At 43.8% G+C, this 26,955-nt stretch overlaps 1 protein-coding gene across 3 annotated transcripts in view; it reads right to left on the bottom strand.

Moving 5' to 3' along the window:
- UBE2L3 (ubiquitin conjugating enzyme E2 L3) overlaps positions 1-26,955 on the bottom strand; it is a 56,954-nt gene that overhangs the window by 16,684 nt on the left and 13,315 nt on the right. The window contains exons 1-2 of one of the 3 annotated variants that reach the window (XM_081037324.1): positions 20,288-20,305; positions 15,700-15,795 (exon numbers count right to left, since the gene is read on the bottom strand). The exons of 1 other annotated variant lie outside the window; for it this stretch is intronic. In XM_081037324.1, coding sequence (XP_080893450.1) covers positions 15,700-15,768 — 69 coding nt within the window. In that variant the 5' untranslated portion in view covers positions 15,769-15,795; positions 20,288-20,305. Of the gene's footprint in view, positions 1-15,699; positions 15,796-20,287; positions 20,306-26,955 lie in introns of those variants that run through there. One more of the 3 variants, XM_081037322.1, reaches the window with a different exon arrangement.

Below are 26,955 nucleotides of genomic sequence, written 5' to 3' on the forward strand. Positions count from 1 at the left end.
CTCCGAGAAGAAAGATTCATTTGAAGTGAACTCTGAGAAGGAATTTATCTGCTGAGATGGACTCCAGGGTCAACTGAGGTCCCAAATTTTACGAACAATAAGAGTTTAGCATTAGCCATTTGTTTACAGGGGCTCTCCTCACATACCTTGTTTCCCCGAAAATAAGACCTAGCGGGACAATCAGCTTTTATGCGTCTTTTGGAGCAAAAATTAGTATAAGACCCGGTCTTATTTTATACTATAAGACTGGGTATAACATAACATAACATAACATAACATAACATAACATAACATAACAATGGGTCTTATATTAATTTTTGCTCCAAAAGACGCATTAGAGCTGGTTGTCCGGCCAGGTATTATTTTCGGGAAAACAGGGTACTCTGTACACCTGGAAAAACGGAAAAACCTCAGACAGACGTCACTAGGCTATAGAAATTTTTCAGATCCATTATAATCTTACGGGACAACCATAATATATGTGGACTGTCTGACCAAAATGTCATTATGCAGGGCATGACTGTAATATGGCTTTTAATGAAATTCACTCATTTCTAATTAAAAGAGAAAAATGTAGAGAGTGTCATCAGCAAAATAGCAAAGCAGACAGCTCCAGACTCCCATCCCTCCACAGAAATATATACGTATACATATTACAGAAACTGTCAGAACTTTGTCAGAACTCTGGAAAACAGTCAAAGGTTCACAGCAACCAGATGAATGCACAATCAAGAAAAAGGCAACTAAAACAGCAGGAAATCTTTGCGGCGATTTTACTTGTCCATATCTCACCCCTTTCCTGGCTGGGCAGCAGACGTCTTGAAGATGGCAGCGTTCATTCCCAATGTGGGACCCTAGTCCTTGGTTCCAGAGGAAGCAGAGCAGATCTTATTCACAAATTACTATGTCTGTTCTCACCTGTCTGGGGGCTACCTAAAGGGCTGACACAAGGTGCTTATCTGTTTTATCTAACTCAGAATCCACGCAGGGTGGAAAACTGCAGGCATTGTTGAGAAAGACTGTGCAGTAATGAAAACCCACAGCTGTCTGAAGCAAAAGAGAACAGTTGACACATATAATTGCCTAAAGCCTAGAAGGAAAGCCAGGGAGAATCCTGGAGGAAATCAGGGCACATAAAAGTATCTAGGTATACAGGGGAGATGAGAAAGCCACACAGAGGCCTAGGGCATGCTCAGAAAAGACCTGCGATCTGAAGCTTTCACCACTGGCTAACTAAAGGTGCAACACAAGCAAGAAGTGAAGGCTGAAGCAGAATAGTAACAGTCCTGGCTACATGTTAAAGTTCCCCAACAAAAAGCCAATCTACAAAGACTGAGAGACTCTTTTTGAGCTCCTGGCATTCAAGAAAATTTCAATCAAAACATCTGTGGAACACAAGCAAAGCCTTCAACAGTCAAGAACAACAAAGAAGAAAAAGATCTGATTTCCACATTGTAATATTCAAATGTCCAGTTTTCAATAACAACAACAAAAATCACAAAGCATATAAAGAAACAGAAAAGTATGGTCCATTTAAAGATAAAAAACAAATTGACAAAAACCATTCCTGAAGAAGTCCAGACAATGGACTTATTAGACTAAGGATTAAAATCAACTATCTGAAATATGCTCGAAGATGTAAAGGAAATCATGGACAAAGAACTAAATGAAACCAGGAAAATGATGTCTGAACAAAATGAGAACACCAATAAAGATATAAATTATAAAAAGAAACCAAACAGTAATTCTGTAGTTGAACAATACAACTGAAATGAAAAACTCCCTAGAGCAATTCAGCAGTGGATCTGAGCAAGCAAAAGAATCAGCAAACGTGAAGTTAGGACAACTAAAATGATCCAGTCTAGGAAACAGAAAGAGAATGAAAAACAGTGATCAGGGCCTGGGGGCACCATCAAGCTGACCAACACACATTATGGGAGTTCCAGAAGGATAAGGAAGAGAAATGGGGTAGAAAGAATATTTTAAGAAATAATGACCAAAAACTTCCCAAATTCCATGAAAGATATGAATGTACACATCCAAGAAGCTCAAGGAACTCCAAACAGAATCAAGCCAAGATACAGAGTAAAATCTTTGAAAGATAAAGAGGGGCCAGCCCAGTGGCTCAGGAGCCCTGTGCTCCTAATGCCAAGGTCGCCGGTTCAATTCCTACATGTGCCAGTGAGCTGCGCCCTCTATAGCTAAGATTGTAAACAACAGCTCTCCCTGGAGCTGGGGGGCTGTGAGCAGCTGGAGGTTGGTGTGAGCTGTGGAGGGCCACAGTGTGCCGCCATGAGTGGCCAGTGGTCATCGTGAGTGGCCGGCAGCCGGCGAGAGCTACCATGAGCGGTCAACCAACCACTGGCGACTGATCTCCTCAGCTGGGGGAGCAGGGGAGTGCAAGGCTCATAACACCAGCATGGGCCAGGGAGCCGTGTCCTACACAACTAGACTGAGAAACAACGGCTTGAACCAGAGTGCGGGGGGTGGGGCAGAAGAAAAGGGAGAAAAAAAAAGAAAGATAGAGATAATCTTGAAAGCAGCAAGAGGAGAGGAATGACTTGTCACGCAGAAGGAATCCTCAATAAGACAAACAACTGATTTCTTACCAGAAACCATGAAGGCCAGATGGCAGTGGGATGACATACTCATATTCAAAGCACTAAAAGGAAAATACTTTCAGCAAAAAGTATCCTTCAAAAATGAAGGGGAAATAAAGATAAATAAAAATTGAGAGAATTCATCACTGGTAGACTTTCTCTAAAATAAAAAAATTAACCAAGTACACTTTCGGTTTCTACTTGCGTGTGTGGGGGGGAGCAGTCTGCAAACTAATCACCCAAATAAAGTTTCTTCTTTTATCACACCCCAGATTGGGGACTCCTGTCGATATGAGATTGATGGCAGCAAAGTTTTGCCAACAAACCCTAGCTAAAGTATCCAGCTGGGAACTTCTGCAAGATGGGATATTTGAGAAAAAGAACCAAATTATCAAGAGAACATAAGATTTATCCAGCCTTCCTTAAGTATCATCCCCACCTATTTAAGTCAAAGACAAAACATTTAAGCTCTTAAGGACTAAAATACCTATGTAAGGTTTTGCTGCAGAGGATATTATAGCTAATTAAACTTACAGCTTTGGACAGATTTCTGAATAACCAATAAGTGATCGCTTACGGAAGCGTACTAGCCACCATTCACACTGATACCAACCATAGCTCCCATTCTCCAGAACTTCCTGAGCCACAGATTTCACATAAATTATCTAGTTCACCTCACAGCAATCCAATAAGGCAAGCACCCTTATTATGCCCAATTTCCAGTGGAGGAAATTGAGTCTCACAGTGGTTAATGTTCCTTGTAGGCAGTCAGTCAGCGGGTGAATGCAGAGCCGGAGTTTAAACCCAACACTGACTGACTCTACATCCCATGTTTTACCCCATGACTGCATGCATGCACTTCTATACCCCTCCCAGCCATGAGCCTCCGACCAAGGGAAACCAATGTCCTGATTTCCACATCAGAGATCAGTCTTGTCTGTATTCGTACTTTATATAAATGGAATCATACAGTGGAAAAAAGAAAAGAAATATAAAAGGGAGTCCTTCAGGCTAAATGAAAGGACACTGGACACTAACTTAAAGCCACATGAAGAAGTAAAGAACAATGATAAAGGTAACTGCACAGAATATATAAACCAGTATTACTGATTACTGTACTTTGGGTTTGTAACTCCTTTTTGTGGTAGTAACAATACAAAGGGGAGAGGGGTAACGGAGATGTATGGGAGGAAAGTGTTTATATAATATTTAAATTAAGTTGGTATTATTCAAACTAGGTTGTTAAAAGATTAAGATGCCAATTATAATCTCCAAGGTAACTTTTAAGAAAATAACAACTACACAGAAAAGAAGAGAATCAAAATGATATGCTACAAAAAAATTAACCAGATACCAAAAAGGTACCTTTTTTGTGAAAAATTAGGAAAAAGCATTTGAGACATCCAGAAAACAAACAGCTAAATAAGAGAAGCAAATCCTTTCTTATCTGTTGTAATTACTTGAAACGTGAATACAATAAACCTTCCCCTTAAAAGGCAGATATTGCCAGAATGGATAAGAAAACACTATCTATATGCTGTCTACAAGGGACTCACTTTACTTACAAAGATATAAAGAGGTGGGAAGGATAGAAAAAGACAGTCTATGCAAGCAGTGACCAAAATAGAACTGCAGTGGCTATATTATTATCAGACGAAATAAATTTCAAGTCAAAAAGATTACAAGAGACAAAGCACATTATATATTGAGAAAAGGTTCAATCCATCGGTCAGATATGACAATTATAAACCTATACACAACTAACAAATATATAAACCAAAATACATGAAGCACAAATTGACAGAATTAAAGAGAGAAATATGTTCTAAAACAGTTCTAAAATAAAAGGTGGTGATGTCAATACCCCATTTTCAATAACAGCAGGCTACAAGAACAAGGAAATAGAGTACTTAACAAATTAAACCTAACAAACATATACAAAACACTTCACTCAACAATAGCAGAATACACATTCTTCTCAAGTGCGTATGAAATATTCTCCAGAACAGACCATATGTTAGTCCACAAAACAAGTGTTAATAAACTAACAAAGTATCTTTTCTGACCACCGTGGAACACAACTAGAAATGAATAATGGAAGAAAAGCTGGAAAACTCACAAATATGTGGAAATTAAACGTACTCTTAAACAACCAATGAGTCAAGGAAGAAATCACAAGGGAAATTAAAATAACACCTTGAAATGAATGATAATTAAAACACGAGATATCAAAACTTAAGGGATGAAGTGAAAATAGTACTCAGAAGGAAATTCACAGCTATAAACACCTGTAACAAAAAGAAGGATCTCGGGGCCGGCCTGGTGGCGCAGGCAGTTAGAGCTCCGTGCTCCTAACTCCAAAGGCTGCGGGTTCGATTCCCACATGGGCCAGTGGGCTCTCAACAAAATAAATAAATAAATAAATAAATAAATAAAATAAATTGCTAAAAAAAAAAAAGAAGGATCTCAAATCAAAAGCTTAATTGGATACTTAGGGATGAGAAAAGGAAGAGCAAACCGAACCCAAAGCTAAAAAGAAGTAAATAACAATTACAGAGGAGATAAATGAAACAGCATAAAAAAAAAAACAGAAAAATCAATGAAACAAAAAGTCGGCTCTTTGAAAAAATCAATAAAATTGACAAACCTTTAGCTAGATTGACTAAGGTAGAGGAGACTCATATTACTAAAATCAGAAATGAAAACAGGGACATACTACCCATTTTATAGGACAAAAAAAAGATTATGAGAGTACTATGAAGAGCTATACACCAAAAAATCGGATAACCTACATGAAACAGACAAATTCCTAGAAAAACACAATCTACCAAAACTGAATCAAGAAGGAAAAAAATCTAAATAAATCTCTAACTAGTGAGGAGGCTGAATCAGTAATCAGAAACCTCCCAATGAAGGAAAGTCCTGAATTAGATGGCTTTTTTTGGGTTAATTCTACCAAATATTTAAAGAATTAACACCAATCCTTCTCAAACTCTTCCAAAACATTAAAGAGGTGGGATCACTTCCTAACTCATTCTATAAGGCCAGCATCATTCTGATACCAAAGCCAAAAAAAGACACTACAAAAGAAAACTACAGACCCAAATCCCTTATTGTATAGATGTGGCTCTATATCAAAAATATATAGATTGTATATTGTATAGATTGTATAGATGAACAAAAAAGCAACTCTTCGTGCCCCAAATTTGTCTCATTTTTAAGTTCCATGCTGTGACATTTGACCAACCTTACAGCCCTATGTAAGCATACCAAAGCTGTCTAGTTGATGAGTATCTGTGTTCCTTAAACTTACACAATGTGGCCATAAATATCTGTTAATAACAGCCAGAATGGCATGACAACAGAGGTAAACATCAAACTGATGATAGCATTGATCATAAACAATCATCAGGAGGTATGGCCCCCACAGCATACTGCATTCTTTGTCCCTTTGTCTTGTCAATCATTAGTACCTGAGTTATACCGTTAAAAAAAAAAAAAAAAGGTACTGTTAACAGGAGTCTAGTTAGTGGAGAATAATCTGCGCAGAACTGCCAGTCGTCTGTCCTCCCCAACCCTGCATCTCTGCAAATAAATTACTCATTAATAAATTTCGTTATATTCTATGGAGTTGCCTGCATTGTTCTTTGGTCTGTAGATATCTTCTTGTTGCAGTGGCCATTACACCTTTGCCCCATTGTCAGACACTTATGAATTTTAATGTTAAAATCGTCAACAAAATACTAGCAAACTAAACTCAGCACCATATTAAAAGGATTATGCACCATGACTAAGCGGGATTTATCCGAGGTATGCAAGCATGGTTCAACATACAAGAATCAACCAATGTAATTACCACATTAATAGAATGAAGGAGGGAAAAGTTCATCCCAATTGATGCAGAAAAAGCATGACAAAATATAACACACTTGGGGCCGGCCCGGTGGCTCAGGCGGTTAGAGCTCCATGCTCCTAACTCCGAAGGCTGCTAGTTCGATTCCCACATGGGCCAGTGGGCTCTCGACCACAAGGTTGCCAGTTCGATTCCTCGACTCCCGCAAGGGATGGTGGGCTCTGACCCCTGCAACTAAGATTGAACACGGCACCTTGAGCTGAGCTGCCTCCCCGATGGCTCAGTTGGTTGGAGCGGGTCCTCTTAACCACAAGGTTGCCGGTTTGACTCCCGCAAGGGATGGTGGGCTGTGTCCCCCGCAACTAGCAACGGCAACTGGACCTGGAGCTGAGCTACGCCCTCCACAACTAAGACTGAAAGGACAACAACTTGACAACACACTGTTCTCCAATAAAGTCCTGTTCTCCTTCCCCAATAAAATCTTTAAAAAATAAATAAAAAAACAAGACACTTGCATGATAAAAACATTTTAAAAACTAGAAATAGGAAGGAACTTCCTCAACGTGAAAAAAGGCCACATACTCGCATGAAAACCTGACAGTCCATATCATACTCAATGGTGACCATCTGAAAGCCTTTCCCCTAAAATCAGGAAGAAGTCAAGGGTGTCATATGACACCACTTTTGCCCCTTCTATAGAACACAATATTCGGTACTTCCAGATAGGTCAATCGGGCCAGAAGTAAAAGGCATCCAAACTGAAAAGGAAAAACAACCTCTATTCAGAAATGACCTGATCTTATATGTAGAAAACTCTCAAGACCAAACACACACACCAAAAAATTGTTTCAATAAATGAATTCAGCAAATTTGAAGGATACCGAATCAACACGCCACTATCAGTCGCATTTCTACACACTAACAATGAACAATCCCAAAGGAAATTTAGAAAGCAATGCCATTTACAATAACATTGAGAAGAATAAAATACCCAGGAATAAATTTAGCTAAGAGGGTTGTTATACACTTGTGTTTCCTCCAAATTCAAAACTAAAGCCCTAACCTGTGTGGCTATATTTAGAGTAAGGAAGCAATTAAGACTAAATGATGTCATAGGATAGAGCCCAGATCCAAAAGGACTGGTGTCCTTATAAGAGACACCAGAGAGACCCATTGCTCTTTTTCCCCATGCACACAAAGGCAATGTGAGCACACAGGGAGAAGGATATGGAACAGACTCCTCACCAACAACCAACTCTGCCAGACCTTCATCTGGGGCTTCTAGCCTACAGAAAAGTGAGAAAATTGATTTTTGTTGTTTAAGCCATCCAAACGTGTGTGTGTTGACAGCCTGAGTTGAGCAATATAGAGATGTAAGGCTTGCTCACTGAAAATTATAAAATAGTGATGAACGATATGAAAGAAGATCTAAATAAATGGAAAGGCATTCTGAGTTCATGAATTATTAGACTTAATATTATAAACATGATGATACTACCCAAAGTGATCTAAAGATCAATATAATCTCTATCAAAATCCCAAGTGTTTTTTTTTTTGCAAAATGGAAAAACCCATCCTAAAATTCATATGAGATCTCAAGGGACCCTGAATAACCAAAAACAGTGTTGAAAAGATCTAAGTTGGAGGACTCACATTTCCTGATTTCAAAACTTAATACAAAGCTACAGTAATCAAAACAGTGTACTACTGGCAAAAGAACAGACATACAGACCAACAGAATAGAGTCCAGAAATAAACTCTCACATATATGCTCAATTGAGTTTTGACAACGATGTCAAGATCATTCCATTGGAAAGAACAGTTTCTTCAAGAAATGGTGCTGGGAAAACTGGACATCCACATGCAAAAGAATAAAGTTGTACCCTTACCATATCATCCTTATAACATATACAAAAATTAACTAAAATGGATCAAAGACCTAAGTTTAACAGCTAAAACTATAAAAATTCTTCAACTGTAGGGGAAAACCTGCATGACCTTGGATTTGGCAATGGTTTCTTAAATATGACACTAAAAGCACAGGCCAACAAAAGAAAAAATACATAAAATGGACTTTAAAAACTTTCATACACCAAAGGACACAATCAAGAGAGTAAAAACCCACAGAATGGGTGAAAATATTTGCAAACAATATGTCCAATAAGGTTTTAATATCTAGAATATATAAAGAACTCCTACAACTCAAAGACAGAGACAACCCAACTAAAAGTGTTTACAGCAGCTTTATTCATAACTGCCGAAAGTTGGAAGCAACCAAAATGTCCTTCAGTAGGTACTTTAGTACTTTAGATGATTATGATGTGTTGAAGTACATTTTTCGATTATAACAAACATATCACCCTCCAGGGAAAGTCAATCAAGACTATGCAGATATGGAGGAGGAGTGTATAATAAGCCAGATAATAGATTAGGGGTTACTTTTTATCTGGCTTATTTTCCTAAGCATAAGTTTTTCAAGGGTCTTCAATGTTGTACCATGTATTAGAACGTTATTTTTATGGATGAGTATTCTGTGTATATACCATATTATGTTTATCCATTCATCTGTTGATGGACACTAGGGTTGTTTCTACGTTTTGGCTGTTGTGAATAATGATGTTATATTATATGAACATTACATGCAAGTACCTGCTTGAGTTTTTGTTTTCAGTTCTTTTGGGTGTATATGTAGGAGTAGAATTGCTGGGTCATGTGGTAGCTCCATGTTTAACTCAGGAACCACCAAACCATCTTACATTCCCACCAGCGCTGTACAAGGGTGCCAATTTTTTCACATCCTCACCAATACTTATTTTCCCTTTTTTATTTTTTAAAGATTTTATTGGGGACGGGGAACAGGACTTTATTGGGGAACTGTGTGTAAATAAGCCAGATAATAGATTAGGGGTTACTTGGGGTTGGTACAGGAGAGTAGTAAGTTATTATTTAATGGGTAAAGAGTCTCTGCTTAAGGGATGAAAATTTTTGGAAATACAGTGATAATAGTTGCAAAACATTCTGAACGTAACTGTCACTGAATCGTACACTTAAAAATAACTAAAATGACAAATTTTGTTATATATATTTTACTACAATAAATTAATGAAGCAAACATTTTTCAAAAATTTTTAGAGAAGGGGTGGCCAGATGGCTCAGTTGGTTAGAGTTCGAACTCTGAACAACAGGGTTGCTGGTTCGATTCCTGCATGGGCCAGAGAGCTGCGCCCTCCACAACTAGACTGAAGGACAACAACTTGGAGCTGATGGGCCCTAGGGAAACACACTGTTCCCCAATACTCCCCAATAAAACTTTAAAAAAAAATTTTAGAGAAAACCTTCAAATTATTAATAGAAATTTTCAAATAAATAAAATTAAAAATAAAACAGTAAACTGAAAAATATTTGTCCCAGACACAAAATTAATCCAGAATTTCTATAATTCAATGAAGAAACATTCTAAAACTCTGATAGATTAAACAGACTGCAGAAAAATAAAGTCAATAAATAAGTGAAAAGAAACTAACTGTAATAACAACATTAAAAATGCAAATTACTATGTTCTGAATGTTTGTGCCCCCACCCTGCCCAGAATTCATATGTTGAAACCTAATGTCCAAGGTAGTGGTATTAGGAGGCAGGGCTTTTGGGGGTGATTAGATCATTAAGGCAGCGCCCTCATAAATGGGATTAGTGCCCCAGAGAGCTAGCATGCCCCTTCTACCATGTGAGAATACAAGAAGTCTGTGACCCCGAAGAGGGCTCTTACAAGACTGCACCCTGACTCAGGCTTCCTGCCTCCAGAAATGTGAAATAAATTTCTGTCTGTAAAGTAACCAGTCGACTAGTATTTTGTTATACAGCAGCCTGAATGGGCCTAAGACACAAATCAAATTGAGAACTTTTGCACCTATCAAATTGGCAGCAATGATTTTTTCCTGTCTGTTTCATAAGCTCTTTATTACATATTGCCAAACAGTTTTCCAGAGAGTCCCAAAAAGGCTTTAATAACAAGAGAAAAGCTAAGCACTTCGCACACATGCCTTATTGAACTTTTACACCAACCAGAGGTAAGTATTCCTTTAGAGGTGAGGATATTAGGACAAACTGCATAACTTGCCCTAGATCACCAAGCCAGTTGGGAACAGAGCTGGGGTTCTCACCTCCAGCAATCGGAACCCATAGCCTGGGCACTGAAGTATGTGCCACTCAGATCTCCCTTTAAAAACTCCCAGCAACCTCCACGACAGCCAAGGACACACGTGGGAACTTGTGCAGACAGTACCCATAGGAATGCAAATTGCAACAATCTTTTTGGAAAATAATTTGACCATATACATACAGATACTCTCGACTTATGATGGAGCTACATCCTGATAAACCCATCACAAGTTGAAAACATCCTAAATCAAAAATGCATTCAATTGGGCAGCCGGTTAGCTCAGTTGGTTAGAGCATGTGCTGTAAGTTGCAGGTTCGATTCCCACATAGGCCAGTGAGCTGCGCCTTCCACAACTAGATTGAAGACAACAACTTGAACTGAGATTCCGGAGGGGCGGCCGGATGGCTCAGTTGGTTAGAACGCATGCTCTTAACAACAAGGTTACCAGTTCGGTTCCCACATGGGATGATGGGCTGCGCCCCCTGCAATTAGATTGAAAATGGCAACTGGACTTGGAGCTGAGCTGCGCCCTCCACAATTAGATTAAAGGACAACAACTTGACTTGGAGCTGATGGGTCCTGGAGAAAACAGTTACCCAATGAAATTTAAAAAATAATAATGAAAAATAAATAAAAATTAAAAATAAAAGAAAATACTGATAAATTCAGCTACATAAAACAAAATAACAAGAAAAAAATGCATTTAATCTATGGAACATCCTAGCTTTGCCTAAACAATTTCTACTGAATGTGTGTTGCTTTCGCACCATTGTAAAGTTGAAAAGTCGTAATCTTATATTGGGGACTCTGTATAGCCCTACAGATGGTCCCTTCCTTATATATAACCCCAATCCTAATGGAATATAGAATATAGAATATTATATCTTAAGATCAGAATCTAAAATAAAGATGCACACTAAATTTTCCACATGAAGATGTTCATGGATAAATTATTTTAAAAATGGAAAAAGATCCATAATCGAAATAGCTAATATGAAAGGAATAATTAAATAAATGATCATATAAATATTGTGGGTATTGTATAATTATTAAAATTATATTCATGAAGAGTTTGAAGACAATGGCTAAATAATGATGAAAGTATGACATGATCCAATGGCCCACTAAAAAATGCATGTAAAAAGGCTGGGAGGTGTGCTTACTTCGGCAATACATATACTAAAATTGTCCGTGCAAAACAAGGATTATTGATGTGCTCTACAACGCATCCAACAATGAACCGGCCGGACTCTAGTAAAGAACTGCGTCCTGCTCGTTGACAGCACAGCGTAACAACAGCGGTACCAGTCCCACTACGCACTGCCCCTGAGCTGCAAGAAGGGGGCAAGCTGACTCCTGAGGAGAAAGAGATTTTACAGAAAGAGCTATCTAAGAAAATTCAAAAGAAACATGATGCAAGGAAAAAGAATGCCAAAATCAGCAGTGTTCTAAGGAGCAGTTCCAGCAGCGCAAGCTTCTTGCAGGTATGGCTTCAAGACCAGGCCAGTGTGGCTGAGTGCTAGAGGGCAAGGAACTGGAGTTATTCCTGAGGAAAATCAAGGCCGGGAGAGGCAAATAAATCCTCCGCCCTCCTGTCTTAGCTCCTCATCAAGGTGCTTATTGTTCTTAAAAAAAAAAGAAAAAAGCTGGGAGGAAATTTCTTCATGAAGGGATTAGGGGATTATTTGCTTCCTTGGATATCACATCTGAATTTCAAATAAAACATTTTTATATAAAACTTGTTTAAAGGGAATAAATCTGAACTGCCATGGTAACAATGAAGTGTCTCTGGAAGCGCCTTGCCAGCCTAACCTCCCACCTCCCCCCACACCCACAGCATGTTTACTAAGCAGCTCCCCAAGACCAGCCCCTGTTGTAAAGGCATGCTTCTGGGGTGCCATGCCTTTATAAGCCTGGCCCTGCTTTCCCCTCAGCTGGGTGGACTTCAGGTGAGTGTGGGTAGAAGATTCCCCATGTTGACCCGCCCTACAGTGCAGGAAGACCTGAGGCCGTGGTGTGGGGTACTAGTGGGGGGATCCTGGAGAGATGAGTTGCCAATTGCCTCCTTGAAACCAACTGTCTCCTCACACCAACACAGGGGCCCTGGGCAGTGACTATAGGAAGGGAGAGATGAATGGGAAGAGGCAACATGAGCAGGGGTGAGGACAGCCCTGGCGTGGCCTACCGTCTCAGGGCACAGCTTCCGCCAATGGAAGGTGAGGCTTTGGTGTGGACACTCCCCAGAGCCTTGGCTCAAGCACAATGGGATCCTACTGGCCAGTCACCACTCTGGGCTTAATGAGATAGTAGCCTGTTCCACAGGCTCTGCCAACACGACACCAGAGGGAGGCCTTGGTGTGCACTCAGCTCAGATCCTGCCTGATAACCATCTCCTCTTGGAGGCCACGTGCAGTCTTTAAGGCCTCTGAGCTCACAGGGTAACTACCCACGCCTAACTGTTTAATACGGTCCCATTCATTCGTATCAGTTTCCCAAAGATCCACGGACTAACTGTTCACTGCTTATACAAGTAGGACACAAAATCTCAAGTAGAAAAGGGCCTGGAGTCAGCTGGTCCTGGCCATCCTTCCACTCAGCACCTAACAGGTCCCTCCGGCAAGGAAGGGCTGGGGTAACCGGCCAATCCTTTCCACCACTTCCAAGCCTGGAGAAATCTAAAGGACTCTATCTTCAAAACCAGAATGGACGCTATCAGATTTAAAATTTTTGAATGTGTACTGAAAGATTAAAAAGTGTATTTGTCCTTAGTTATCCAAATGATTATGAAAATAAACTACAAATCCAGTATTTACCATTCAAGTTCCAGGGACTTTTTAAAAAGGGTATGACTACAACCAGCATCAAGGAAGCATCTACAGGGCCGGCCCGGTGGCTCAGGCTGTTGGAGCTCCATGCTCCTAACTCCGAAGGCTGCCGGTTCGATTCCCACATGGGCCAGTGGGCTCTCAACCACAAGGTTGCCGGTTCAACTTCTCGAGTCCCACAAGGGATGGTGGGCTGCGCCCCCTGCAACTAAGATTGAACATGGCACCTAGAGCTAAGCTGCCGCTGAGCTCCAGATGGCTCAGTTGGTTGGAGCACAAAATCTCAACCATAAGGTGCTGGTTCGACTCCGCAAGGGATGGTGGGCTCCGCCCCCTACAACTAGAAAACAGCAACTGGGCCTGGAGCTGAGCTGGGCCCTCCACAACTAAGATTGCAGGGCCGGCCCAGTGGCTCAGGTGGTTGGAGCTCCATGCTGCTAACTCCAAAGGCTGCCGGTTCAATTCCCACATTGGCCAATAGGCTCTCAACCACAAGGTTGCCAGTTCGATTCCTCAAGTCCCACAAGGGATGGTGGGCTCCGCCCCCTGCAACTAAGATTGAACACGGCACCTTCACCTGAGCTGCCGCTGAGCTCCCTGATGGCTCAGTTGGTTGGCATGGCGTCCTCTCAACCACAAGGTTACCGGTTCCAAGGTGGGCTTGCAGGTCCTCTTAAACTAGCAATAGCAACTGGACCTGGAGCTGAGCTGCGCCCTCCACAACTAAGACTGAAAGGACAACAACTTGAAGCTGAACGGCACCCTCCACAACTAAGATTGAAAGGACAACAACTTGACTTGGAAAAAAGTCCTGGAAATACACACTGTTTGTTCCCCAATAAAGTCCTGTTCCCCTTCCCCAATAAAATCTTAAAAAATATATATATGTATTAAAAAAAAAAGATTGAAAGGACAACAACTTGACTTGGAAAAAAGTCCTGGAAGTATACACTGTTCCCCAATAAAGTCCTGAAAAAAAAAAGAAAAGAAAAGAAAGCATGCTCCAAGTGAGGCTTTGGCAAAATAGCCAATCTGCCCCGAAGAAAAGATTTTACAAACAATTCAGGGCAGGGCCAGGCACAGGAAAACGGCCTGAGGATCAAATGGGGAAAGGTGGGGAAGAAAAGAGAAGGTGGGAGGGTATAGAACAGGAAGGAAAGGGAGTCCTCAGGATGAAGGTCCCAGTTCTGAGCTGGGGAGACTGGAAGGCACCCAATGTCCAAGTGAGGCCGCCTGTGGACAGAGTGTGGTTTTGGGGAGAAGGCAGGAATGGAGGCAGATGGGACTGCTTCCCATACAATAATAACCTATGATGCTGGAAGCAGCAGGGATCCCAAGAAACAAAACAGAAGAAGAGAAAAGCGAGGGACTAAACTAAACTAGATCCATGTCTCAGAGTTAAGAGGAAGCAGCAGGACAAGAGAGAGTGGCATGCTGGTTACAGAACGGGGAGCTGGCACGGCGCGGGGGCCATGGCTCCAGAACTGCTGAGCCAGAGGTGTGAGGACGGAGGGGAGCCTGTGTGCTGGGTGTGAAGCAGTTTCAGGAGGGTGGGAGAAACTGAGATGGCAAAAGGAGTTAGTCCAGGACAAGTCTCTTGAGGAGTAAGGAGATGAAAGGATGGAGAAAGAGCAGACACTAAATCAAGAAGGCAGTGAGTCCACAGGAGAGCCGCTGTCAGGAGGAGTCTGGAGCCAGTGTGAAGGCAAAGTCAGTGAGACATGGGGCTCTGGAGCCAGGAGGGGCAGACACTAGAGGCACAAGCCCCAGAAAAGATACTGGGTAAGAAGATACTGACATGAAGCAGAGAGACTTGAGACAAACGGGAGGCACACATTGGAGGGTACCAGGAATAAAGCCCGGAACACAAGTGTCCAGGGGGTGAGAGACACAGATGCAAAACCAGGCGGAAAAGCAAAGAGAGCTCGATGGGAACACCCGCCATCTCCCAAGAGAGACCATCTGGACAAATGAGGCAAGGCTGAGAAACCTGGGAAGACAGGAGTCCAGATACACTCCTTTCCCGGGCCAATAACCACAGACCTGGAAAGCTCGGGACCCCCAGAATGTTACAGTGCAAGGATGAGATTCTCCTCAGGAACCAAAGCTAGGGTCCCTACCTTATTTCCCTAGAGTGACAGCCCGCCTCTGTGCACCTGTTGGTTCCTGCACTAAAAGTCTCCTCGGGAGTAGAGAAGCCCAACAGCACACACATCACCTTAGAGAATAATCTGGTAAGAAGGGGAAGTGTTCAATACTCACAGGAACAATAAGCCCTTGCCAAGTCAATAAATTAGCTTCATCAACCTGGATGTTACGGAAGTTTTTCATTCCACATTTGCGGATTTCTTCAAGCTCCTGTTGATTAACAAAGCATAAAGGGGTGTCAAATAGGGAAAAGCACCACATATTAAGATCCCTCCTGACTCCCTCAAATTAAACTGAATGCCAACACCACATATGGCAAAATTTCCGAGTGTGGACTAGACTGTGTGCGGTCTGGGTAAGAGGCCCAGAGCCACAGTGGTCCCCTCAACCCATGCCCCAGACCAAGACAAGCCCCCACCTCTGTGAACCCGCGGTACTCGGTGGAGGAAATAACTGCTGCTGTGGACACACCACCTCCTCTTTGAGCTGTCTCCGCGTGGCAGGGGCACAAGAAAGGTACTACAGACCTGACTTCTTCCAGCCGAGATTTATTAAGCACTATGTGTCAGACGGGAGGATATAAAGATGAATGAAACGGGGACCAGAACATACACAGACCCACAAAGTTTTCTACCCAACGCTGTAAAGTGAGATTTCAGGACTCTACCTCAGCATGGGCACACAGCAAAGAGAACTATCCAGTCTGGGATGGGAGGGGAACAGGAAACCTTTACTGAGCCTCGGTTTCCTCGGCTATAAAACAGGGGCAGTAAGACCCAGAGCTGTCGACAATAAACGGAAAACCATACTGTAAGCAACAAAATCCCTTGCAAATATGAGGGATTATTATTATATAGTCAATGCAGCAAACGCCATTTCATCCAGGGTGAAACACCATTTCACCCTACTTCAAGGCCCTGCCTGAGATGTGTTTAGTCTAGAATTATCACTTGTTTTTCCACTCTGCACCAGCCTGACATTGCCCACTGCTTTCCCAACAATTCAAGTGAGTGTCCAATAGGTATTATAGCCCAGGGCACCCATCATGCGCCTGCCCACACCCCAACATCCTCCATTCCCAGATACCTGGAGTGATGTACTGACCCAATGCCCCAACCCAGCCTCCCGTTCATGGCACAACAGCCTTCTCTACAGCTTCTGTGTGCCTTCTCTGCTGCAACCCGGGGGCACCACCCAGCTGGGCCCTGCCTCCTCTGCTGGGCTGGCATGACAGCTTCCTCACCGGCCTGGCTTCCTCCTTGTTCATCCAGCCTGGGAACCTCTCCAGAACTGGGAAGCCCCTCCTTGTTTGGTGCTGCGGCTCACCAACAGCACGGAGGCTCTGAATCAGCTCCCAGTCAAGCCCCAAAGATCTGCATACCCCTTCCTCCCATCACACAGCCGACAGTTTACAAGGCACCCTGGGACATAGCTCCCGAGGAAGGGGAATGGAGCCAGTGATACAGGCTCTAGATTATAGGATGGACGATGTGCCTGGCATGAAGTGGGCTGAGTACAGCACGTCGAATGAACGTGTGCCAGAGGCAGCTGGGACACACGGGCACCTCATGGCAGGCAACAGGCCCAAGTGTCTTCCCACAGGGTGCTGTTGCTTGTCAACCCTCGCCACCCACCGTCATTGTCTAGGCCTGGGCCTCGGCCCAGGAATTCTGGGTCAGCAAGTGTGGGGTGGAGTCTGAAAAGGGGATTTTTAACAAGCTACACAGTGAGAGGAGAGAGTTGCTGCCACTGAGAGATGAGTTCATTTCTAAGTAATGTTCAGCTTGATCGAGGAAGACGCTAGCAGCAATGGTTGTGACGTCTGTAACAGGGGAAAGGGTGGCCTGGCCCCTCCTCCTGAACCTGCAGGAGGAAAACATGGGATCTGAGAGACCACTCCATCTGCCAGCCACCATCAGGTCCTCTTGCTAATACCCGGGACTCATCGGGAATGCTCACCAAGATATAATGTAGCCTGGACTGATTCAGGAAAGGGAAGAGGCCTCACACCCACACGACCACTCTGACGCACCCCCAAACAGAATGTAAACTCCATGAGGGCAGGGACCCCCAGAAGAAGCTCACGGTCGTGCTTTGTCAAACACTTGCTTAATCATCGGGTTAGTGAACAGATGGGAAGCTGGGGCTTGCAGAGGAAAAAAAGGCTCTGGGATGGGAAGGACTCTCAATGTAGTTTGATTTTCTCATCCTTGTCTCAAGATACTAGAGCAAGACTTCTAGCTTGCTAGATATCATGTTCCGTAGGGGTGAGTCCTACTAAACTATCAAAAATGTAGACAGGGAAGGGCAGCTGGATAGCGCAGTTGGTTAGAGCGAGAGTTCTGAACAACAGGGTTTCCGGTTCAATTCCCACATGGGCCATTGAGCTGCGCCCTCCACAACTAGACTGAAGACAACGAGCTGCCGCTGAGCTTCTGGAGGGGCGGCTGGATGGCTCAGGTGGTTAGAGTGCGAGCTCTCAACAACAAGGTTGCCAGCTTGACTCCTGCATTGGGTGGTGGGCTGCACCCCCTGCAACTAGACTGAAAACAGCGACTGGACTTGGAGCTGATGGGTCCTGGGAGAAACACACTGTTGCCTAATAAAGTCCTAGAAATACACACTGTGTTCTCCTTCCCCAATAAAATCTTTAAAAAAAAAAATGCACAGGGAAAAAAATTCTAGATAGAACTTAGACAATCAAAAAAGAAGAAGCAACAGAGGAGAATATATTCAATATTCATGGGAAGAAAATAAAATTTCAAATAATACGTTAACTATTCTCTATGGCTTCAGAAATCCACATACTAACAACATGAAGTATGGGCGATAAACACAAGAAGGTAAATTGCAAAATAATCATTAATACAAAAACATGGCAAGATGGGACTCAACGGTAACATGGCACTGAAAAACTGTACCTTGCTCAAGAGAAAGGGAAGAACGAGTGGTTACTGTGCGCAGGGGTGCAGGGAGGGCACCGGTGAACAAAGACAAAAGCCATACTGTGGGAGGAGTATGCCACACTCCCCCTGGACAAAGGGGTGGCACCCAGTGGTGGCAGGACTGGAAGGCTCAGGGAACCAAAGGGCAGTCATTGGGTAAATCTCACCTTATCTTACTGCCAAGTTAATTAAGCTCACCAAAGATAGAAGAGGCAACCTCCTTTGCATAATTCTAACCAACAAGGAAGAACCGATTATAAGGCCGAAGTGAGAGAAGGCAAACAAACAAGCAAGCAAGCCCGTAATCCCGAGGGAATGTGGACAGCCTCCTAGAACAGTGTTTCTCAACAGGGTGAGGCCGGCACCCAGCAAGCCTCTGCACTTGAGAATCCCTAGCCCTGCCCATTAGATGCCACGCATTGTGATAACACCCCACCCTGATTTCCCCATGTCCTCGAGAGCCCCAGCTGCTGAGAACCACTGGCACGATCATTGAACAAGATGGTCCTGCATACAAGAACAGGTCAACCTGAAATGTCAATCATGACTCTACCAAGGAGAACAACTTGAAGAAGACGGATCTGAGTCATTCAGAGGAACGACAGGTTCACCTGAAGGCCTGAGACTCGAAAAGGTAAGATAACGCAAGAGGACTGACAAACCCTCAAGCAAAATTGCACCCCTGTAACTGAGAGTGATCCTGACAATGAAGAACTTGGGAAGGAATGTAAAGAAACCAATCTAAATTCAGAGTTCAAATTTCAAATGATGGATGATGGAAAGACCTGACAAAGAAAAAGTGTGAGAGAAGAATAGTCAGACAGACCAAAGCCAAGAACGACAGGAGCTTACAAAATATGCCCCTCAAAGGTTTGTTTCAGTTCTGCTCAGAGCCAAGAAGCAGTCCCCAGTCAGCTGCTCTGGGCTGATGGCGCAATGCTGACAAACTGCTTGAGAAGAAGCAAAAGGGAAAGAGAAGAGCAAAAGGGAAAGCAGAACTAGCCAACTCGCACGTTCCTTCTCCCAGCGGGGGAAGGGGAGAGCAGTCTTCCCAGCCAGGGTAAGTGGGGAGGGAGAAAAGGCAACGCTTCTCACAAACAGGTCAGTTTCTTCTCACAAACAGGTCAGTTTCGGAGCCCAGAGGTGAGTCTCAGCGTATTGCGGGACCTGAAAGAGCCTGGAGACGCTGCTCAGCTCTTCAACAGGGGAAAAGCTCATTCCCCAAACTGCAGTTCAGAGAGCTTGATGCCCATTCCAGGCCAAAGTATGGCCCGTGGCAGAAACGGACCGCTGCCTAACAGCTCTGCAGGCACTAACAGAGGAGATGGCCCTGGCCCCAGCGGGAGCACATGCTCCGAATCCTGCACGAAGCCTGGCCCAATCCTGAGAGGAGAGGAGGAGACAGTTGTACACAGCCAGCCCTCGGTCACACAACTCAGACAGATGCATCCAAGTTTAGGCAAAGTATTTAACCAAGTGTTTCTCTTCTTTGGAGCTCTACGATGGGGCCTGGAAAATTGACTGTTCAAAATCTCCCAGGGTAATCCTCACGCATGGCCTGAGAACCCTCCGGAGCCAGTGACTCTTAACTAGCGTGTGGCCATGGTCCTCTTTAAGAAATTGAGACAGATATACAGAGGAAAAATCAGCTGTGAACGTCTGGGCTGCTTCAGGTCAATGCTCTGGACCAACAAGTCACAAGGTAGAGGGTGCTTGTACTTTTCAAAAGTGTATCCAGCATCATCCTGTAATCTTACATTTGCAAAATGAAAAAAGATGCATTGTGCCCCTAAAGAACTACAGGAAGTAAAGCTGAACGCCATCTTCTTGGCTGTTGAGGTTGGGTTAAGAGAGTGGAGAAGCGCTGCTCTAGGATCCTGCAGGTCAGAGCGGGGGAGGCCCAGCAGGCAGTGGCAGAGAGTAACAGCTTTGTGGAAGAGATGCTGAGAGGGCCGTGAAGAACGGGGAAAGAGGAACCTCCAGGCGAAGAGAATAAGCATCTGTGTGTGGGGAACATATTCAGAGACAAGGAAGAAGAAATCACTGGGAGTGTCAGGGAAGCAGCTGGAAACCGAGCATGGATGGAACAATTACTAACTTTGGGGACCCTATCAGGATATGGGGCCCAAGGCCCTGGGGAAGCTGCTCAATACCCACATTTGCAGCGGCGGGGGTCAGGGTCGGGACTGGGGTTAGGAGCAGGAATGGGAAGGAGAGAGGGGAGAGACGGAAAGACTGACTGGTGCCCAGGCCTCACCCCAGACCTGCAGAATCAGAACTTCCTGAATGCGGCTGAGCACTGTGCCTGGAGATCCCCAGGTTATGGTAGAGTACACCCTTGCTTAAGAAATACCACTCACATCCAACCCGGCCTTTTTAGCAAGGAAGACACTGAGGACCTGATTAATGTAGTGTCATTTCCACAGCTAGAAATAAGCTTCTAAAAGAGCTATCACCTTCCACTGATCCAGGCACATGGAAGCAATGTAAGTTGTGAACTTTTTTTAAAAAAGTGAATGCTGATTGTGGCTTATATTGTTCATTTTATTGTTCTCTATTCTGAAGATTCCTATAGGCAACAGAATCAGAATATTCCAATCCCCAACCATTTTCTTCTACATTTATTTTACATATTACACACAGAAATAACATTTTGATTTGGCAGATGGTTGCTTCAACAGCTGCCAAATTGTCAATGGACTAGAAAAAGCAGAGGCCTCCGGAGTCAGACAGGCCTGGGCTCAGCAACCCCTGGCCCCACACTTCACACCATCTGAAGCTCCAAGGAGTGTACAGTCTTACCTGAAAAGTGGTAGGAAACCTACTTCTCATAGGGCCCTAATGAGAATTACAAGAAACGTTACATGGGGGGGGGGGGGATGGTTCAGTTGGTTAGAGCAGAAGCTCTGAACAACAGGGTTGCTGGTTCGATTCCCACATGGGCCAGTGAGCTGTGCCCTCCACAACCAGATTGAGGACAATGACTTGGAGCTGATGGGCCCTGGAGAAACACAGTGTTCCAATATTCCCCAATAAAAATTAAAAAAAAAAAAAAAGAAAAACGGGAGGAGACATATTCTTTTTTAAAAAAGGAGTTATATAGTGCTTAACACTTAGCACCCTAGTAGGTACTCAACTAATGTTTCACTCCCTTCCACAATCGTGTCACCACATTTGTTAATATGTAAGACAGTGTCATCAACAGCCTATTACCAGAACTCACAGGGTCTTAAATTAGAAATGAATATGGTTATTGTTGTTAGCACAAACTTTCAAAAATGACTTGATCTCAATTAAAAAAAGAAATGAAATGTAAGGTGGATGCTTTCTTGCTAACTAACGGCACATCACCACCACACTCCCCTCTGGGGGACATCAGCTTCAAAATCCCAACAAAGAACAGACATGGAGAGACACTAGGGAAGACGTATGGCTTTGGTGCGAGAGGCATGCACCAAACGCAGCCACAAGAAAAGCAGGAGCAAGACCCGGAGAGAGAAAAGGGGGAGAAGTGGTGTTTACAATGAACACTACATAGGATATGACTGGAAGCTCACGACACCCCACATTAGCTTCACTTTACAGACGGGAAAGCCAAGGCTGAGAGGCCCACGTCACAGACCGCGTACAGGGCAGGGCCAGGACTGGAGCCAGAGCCAGAATGCCTCCTTTGTGAACATCTCAGCACACAAAGCAGTGGGTTAGGGTGGTGAACACTTTCATTGGAAACGGGCACCACAGGGTTCCTGTTTCTGGAGCAGGATTCTGGGAGGGCTTGGCTTGCTCTGGAATAGCACTTTCCACAATTTATAATGACAAAAGCATGAACATAGACAGTATTTGCCCTAGCCCTTCACAGCGAGTCACTAAGTGTTTATGTTGTGCAAGGAATGTTTCTAGGCTCCTTCTGGCCCGGCAAAAGGAAACCTGGCAGATGGAGCCGGATGTCTGAGGGAAAATGACACAAATCTGCCTTAAATCTAAGCACAGAATCACTCTCAAATACCAGCTACACAACGGGTAGGACATTAGTAATTTGAAAGAGCCACTCCCTGCTTTGGGGTGGCTGTATCAAAGTAACTAACTTTGACAGAAATGCACTTTCCAAGCTTGCGCAAAGCAGCCAGTGGCAACGACACTAAATCATGACTTCGATGTAATTCAATCCTGTAAGTCTAAACATGAGGCCTCGGCTACAGCTGACAAGGCTGTCATGCCAGCTTCATGCAGTCAGCTTCCGGCCACCAGCCTCGCGCCTGGAATGGATTTCTGTCTCCATCCGAACATGGGTGTGCCCGGCATTCTCCACCTACATCCCACACTCCCTCACCAGACTGAGAAACTCAAGGGCTGCGACACAGCCTCTTCAAGTCTGACCCAATGACACAGAGCCTGACACAGGACAAGTGAGAACAACAATTCCTTGTGTAAAACACACGGTGAGTCCTTCTGTAAGTTTAGTTTTCATGAGCTGCGTTTCTTACTAACAGGTACAGCGCTGTGAAGCAGATATTTGCAACCCATCTCAAAAAGGGCTGAGGGCGCAACTTCTGAGTGGTATCCTCTCCCCCATCCCGTGACAGTCAGGTAGCATGTCCTCTCAGAAAGATGGGCAGCAGCGCCATGAGCACTGGCTTTGATGTCAGTGGCTGCTTTGGTGGCAAACATGCCTGCTGGGCTGGAGGGGTTGTCCACAGTATTTCAGCCTTCTGCTGAACTACGCTAGCAAGAAATGGAAGCAAAATCTGACAAGATAATGAAAACTATAATCCACAGACACCTGGAAATGTGACAAAAGAACAGAACCCAAACCACCACCGACCTAAAATGAATCTTCTTACCCTCCTTCAAAACCAAGAGTAGCCATGTGAAAAGCAGGGGCAAGACCCTGAGAGCACAGAGAGCTGGGCAGTGAGTGCACCTGGCTCCACTGCCAGCCCGTGGGTGGCACCCGATAAACCTCAGCCTCCTGTCTGTCAAGGGGCCCCTCGCAGCTCTGAAATTCTAAAAAGACTGTGGCGAGGGCCAGGAGGAGAAACGGCACAGACACCAGGAGCAACCTTTCTTAACTTTCTGCTTCAAGGTTGAAAGAAAAGACAAAAGGCAATATTATTTTGGGGACTGCAACTATTTACTCAAAAAATGTTTTTTTTTCAAAAGCCCCACCCTCACCTCCCAGCTCAGCACCTTTTGGTGCCTTCCGTTAATACCTGGACCCATCTTTGGACAAAGTGACTGTTGCTGCAGTGTGTGTACATTCAGGACAGGAAAATAAAATACATGGGGCAAGATTCTGAGAAACTAGGAAGACAAATTTTGACTTCCAGAGCTTTTTGACTTCCTTGGGAAAAGCAAACATTTTTAAACAAAGACATTCATACAATTGTCTTGGTAAACCTTTCACTAACCCTAAGAACAGGTTAAGAGGCAGGAGAGCGCTGCAGGTAAGAGAATGGGCTCTGTCTCTGTGATGAGGTCACATTCAGGCAGACCCACCCCTACCTGGGCTCAATCCCTCAAACCCTCCCCTCCCCCCAGGCTGCTCTCCTCACCTCCCTGGAACTTTGTCTTAGTCCCAATAATAATATCTGTATGTATCTCACACTTCACACACGCCAAGCACTCTTCTAAGCACCTGATATATATTAACTCATTTAACCTTCATATACAAAGGAAGTTGCACAGAGAGATTAAGTAACTTGCCCCAAGTTCACCCAGCTGAGATGCTGCAGGCCCAGGACTCACACTGCAGAACTGGAGCTCTTAACCACGAAGCTGTATTCTCCCTTAATACCATGTTTCCCCGAAAATAAGACCTAAGACCTAGGCTGATATATTATATAAGACCTGGTCTTATAGTAAAATAAAACTAGGTATATGACTTTTTGCTCCAAAAGACGCATCAGAGCTGATGGTCCGGCTAGGTCTAATTTTCAGGGAAACACGGTAGCTTTGCCCTGAAAGACCTTTTCCTGCACCCCTTTCTTTTATTGGGAAGAAGGTTAAGCTTATCAACGCCCTCAAGAACAGACAGGATGAGCCTGGCCAGAGAACACATAGGCAAAAGCCCTCACAAGTGAGCAGCCTGCCACTTCTCCTGGGTGCTGCAGGAAGGGACAGGATACATCTGATTCCTCAACTGAAAAGCTATGGCATCTCTCTGCCATCTGTCCTTAAATCCATCAGCATCTCCCTCCACGACGCCTTGCATGGGGAGACAGCTCTTCTAGAGGCTGGCCGGAGAACTTAGCCCTACCACAGCAGAGGAAGGGAGGGCTCCTTCTGGAGGACCAGGTGTGCTGGGCATGCCAACCTAGAGTAAAACCAAGCCAGTTACCTGGTGCTTCTGGAAGGCACCCCAGGGGCTGGCCAAACTAAAACCTAAGGCAGGGACAGCACAAAGTCAGAAACATGCAGCCATATGGGTAGATTGTTACTGGGGTTCCTCAGGGCATCTCTCAGCACCACTGCCCACATCCGTTCTGAGGTTACTAGGGCCCTCTCCTCTTCAGCTACAGAAACGCTATTCACTCTGACGGGCCACCCCCTTCTCCATGTCAGAGGGTCTTTCCCTCCCCTGGACTCCCTTATTCAGCTGGCATATATCCATCGGTGGGCAGACCAGGAACTCTGTTCTAGGTCCATGCCATTCTTCTCCCTTACTGAGCTCCTCAAGGGCAGAACCCAGAAGAGGTGTCCCTTGAGCTGAGTCTTAAAAGACAAGAAGTTAGCCTGGTGCAGAAAAGATACCGGGAAGCCCATCAAAAGGCCCAGGGTATGCAGAGCATGCCTTGTGAGGGGATTCCACTGGCAAGTGGGAATAGAAATGACTGGCAAGACCAGACCTTGAAGGAACATGGATTTTTAAGTACAGCGTCCTGACCTACTGAATTTGGTTCCAGTCACTGCGAGCAAGGCCTGGGCATGTGCACTACTCTTGGATACACTGCTGGTTAGGAACCATGCAGGGATGAGGACAGACTTACCAGTAAGGAATAAAAGGAAACCGCTGAAGAATCTGACACAAGTGTCCCACCACAAATGGGAATGGCCTGAACTCCGATTGGCAGTGGAGATGGGGAAAAGACAGGCAGAGAACAGAAATAAAGGCATATATAGTCAAGCAGAATCTGGCAAGTGGCTAGGTGTGGGAGGAAGGGGCAAGATGGGCTCCCCCAGGTTCTTCTTTGGGCGACTGAGTAGACAAGTGGAGCATTACCTAAGTAAGGTTAGACAGAAGTGCAGGGCACAGGATGAGCTTATACTTAACCACCTATAGATCTCTGTGCCACTCAAAGGAAATCTTTCAAGGCGGTTAGATGCAGAGCCTGGCTCAGGAGGGATGTCTCCATGGTTCTCCAAGCTTTAATTCCTAACTTACTGTTGCAGCAAAGAAAACAGAAATATCTTGAATATTTAGTGATACTTTTCAATGGAATGAGACCTGGTACAATAAAACAGAGAATCACAAGCCTCTTTAGAGTTATAACAGGATCAGAAAGGTCCAAGTACCCCAAGACAAGTGCTTTTGTTCTAGCATAAATCTTAAGAAAAGGTACAAAATATTGCAATAACTAAGTATACTCTTTCCCAGGGCCTGTCCCAATTATCTCATAATAGAAAAACATTTACAAAAGATATCATTAAGGGAGGTTGAAATAGTCCCAATGTACTGAGATGCATAAATTTAGGATAAAAAATGGAAAGCTCTTCTTAATTCCTGAAACCCCAGCATAACATCATTTGTAAAATTCCCCCCCTCACTTCTTGACACACACAACACACTAGTACCAGACACACTGTTCTATCATGTTAGTTACCCAACCTCACAGAATAAAAACCTGTACTCAAAAGCAAACTAGTTCATTGCTTAATACAAGGAATTCCAAGGAATGAACTGTTATTTAGGGACTCCTCCTACCCATTCACATGTGATTATGGACTGAAAGTATACCAATACCGACATTAGTTAAATAGCATTAAAAGACTGCTATAAATCTCAATTCCTCATCTCAACAGTTACATCATGTCATCCCTCTCTTAAATTCACAAATTTCCCCACTGAGAAAGCCCTTCTGAGACGATACTTGGCTGGAAGGTCCCCGTGGGGAGATGGGTGCAATTGAAATGCTGAAAAGAAATGATCAAACTGCAATCAATTTCCTTAGCCACACCTACAGGTTTCACTTTTGCAGCTATTTCCCTCCTGATTGAACCACTGGTTACAATCTGGTAGTTGCCATCAATGCTGAATTAGCTGCTTGCAAATTAAAATGTATTTAATGTTTTATTAGCATTGTAATTCCTAAAAAGGGTTCTGAAAAAAGCTAATCCTTTTGGCAAATGCTTTTTTAAATTAAAGACTTTATGATACTCACTTTGTCTAAAATAACTCAGCCTGATATATGCAAATCACTCTACTTTT

Source organism: Rhinolophus hipposideros, assembly GCF_964194185.1.
Source record: "Rhinolophus hipposideros genome assembly, chromosome: 24".
In the NCBI taxonomy this organism is placed as follows: domain Eukaryota; kingdom Metazoa; phylum Chordata; class Mammalia; order Chiroptera; family Rhinolophidae; genus Rhinolophus; species Rhinolophus hipposideros.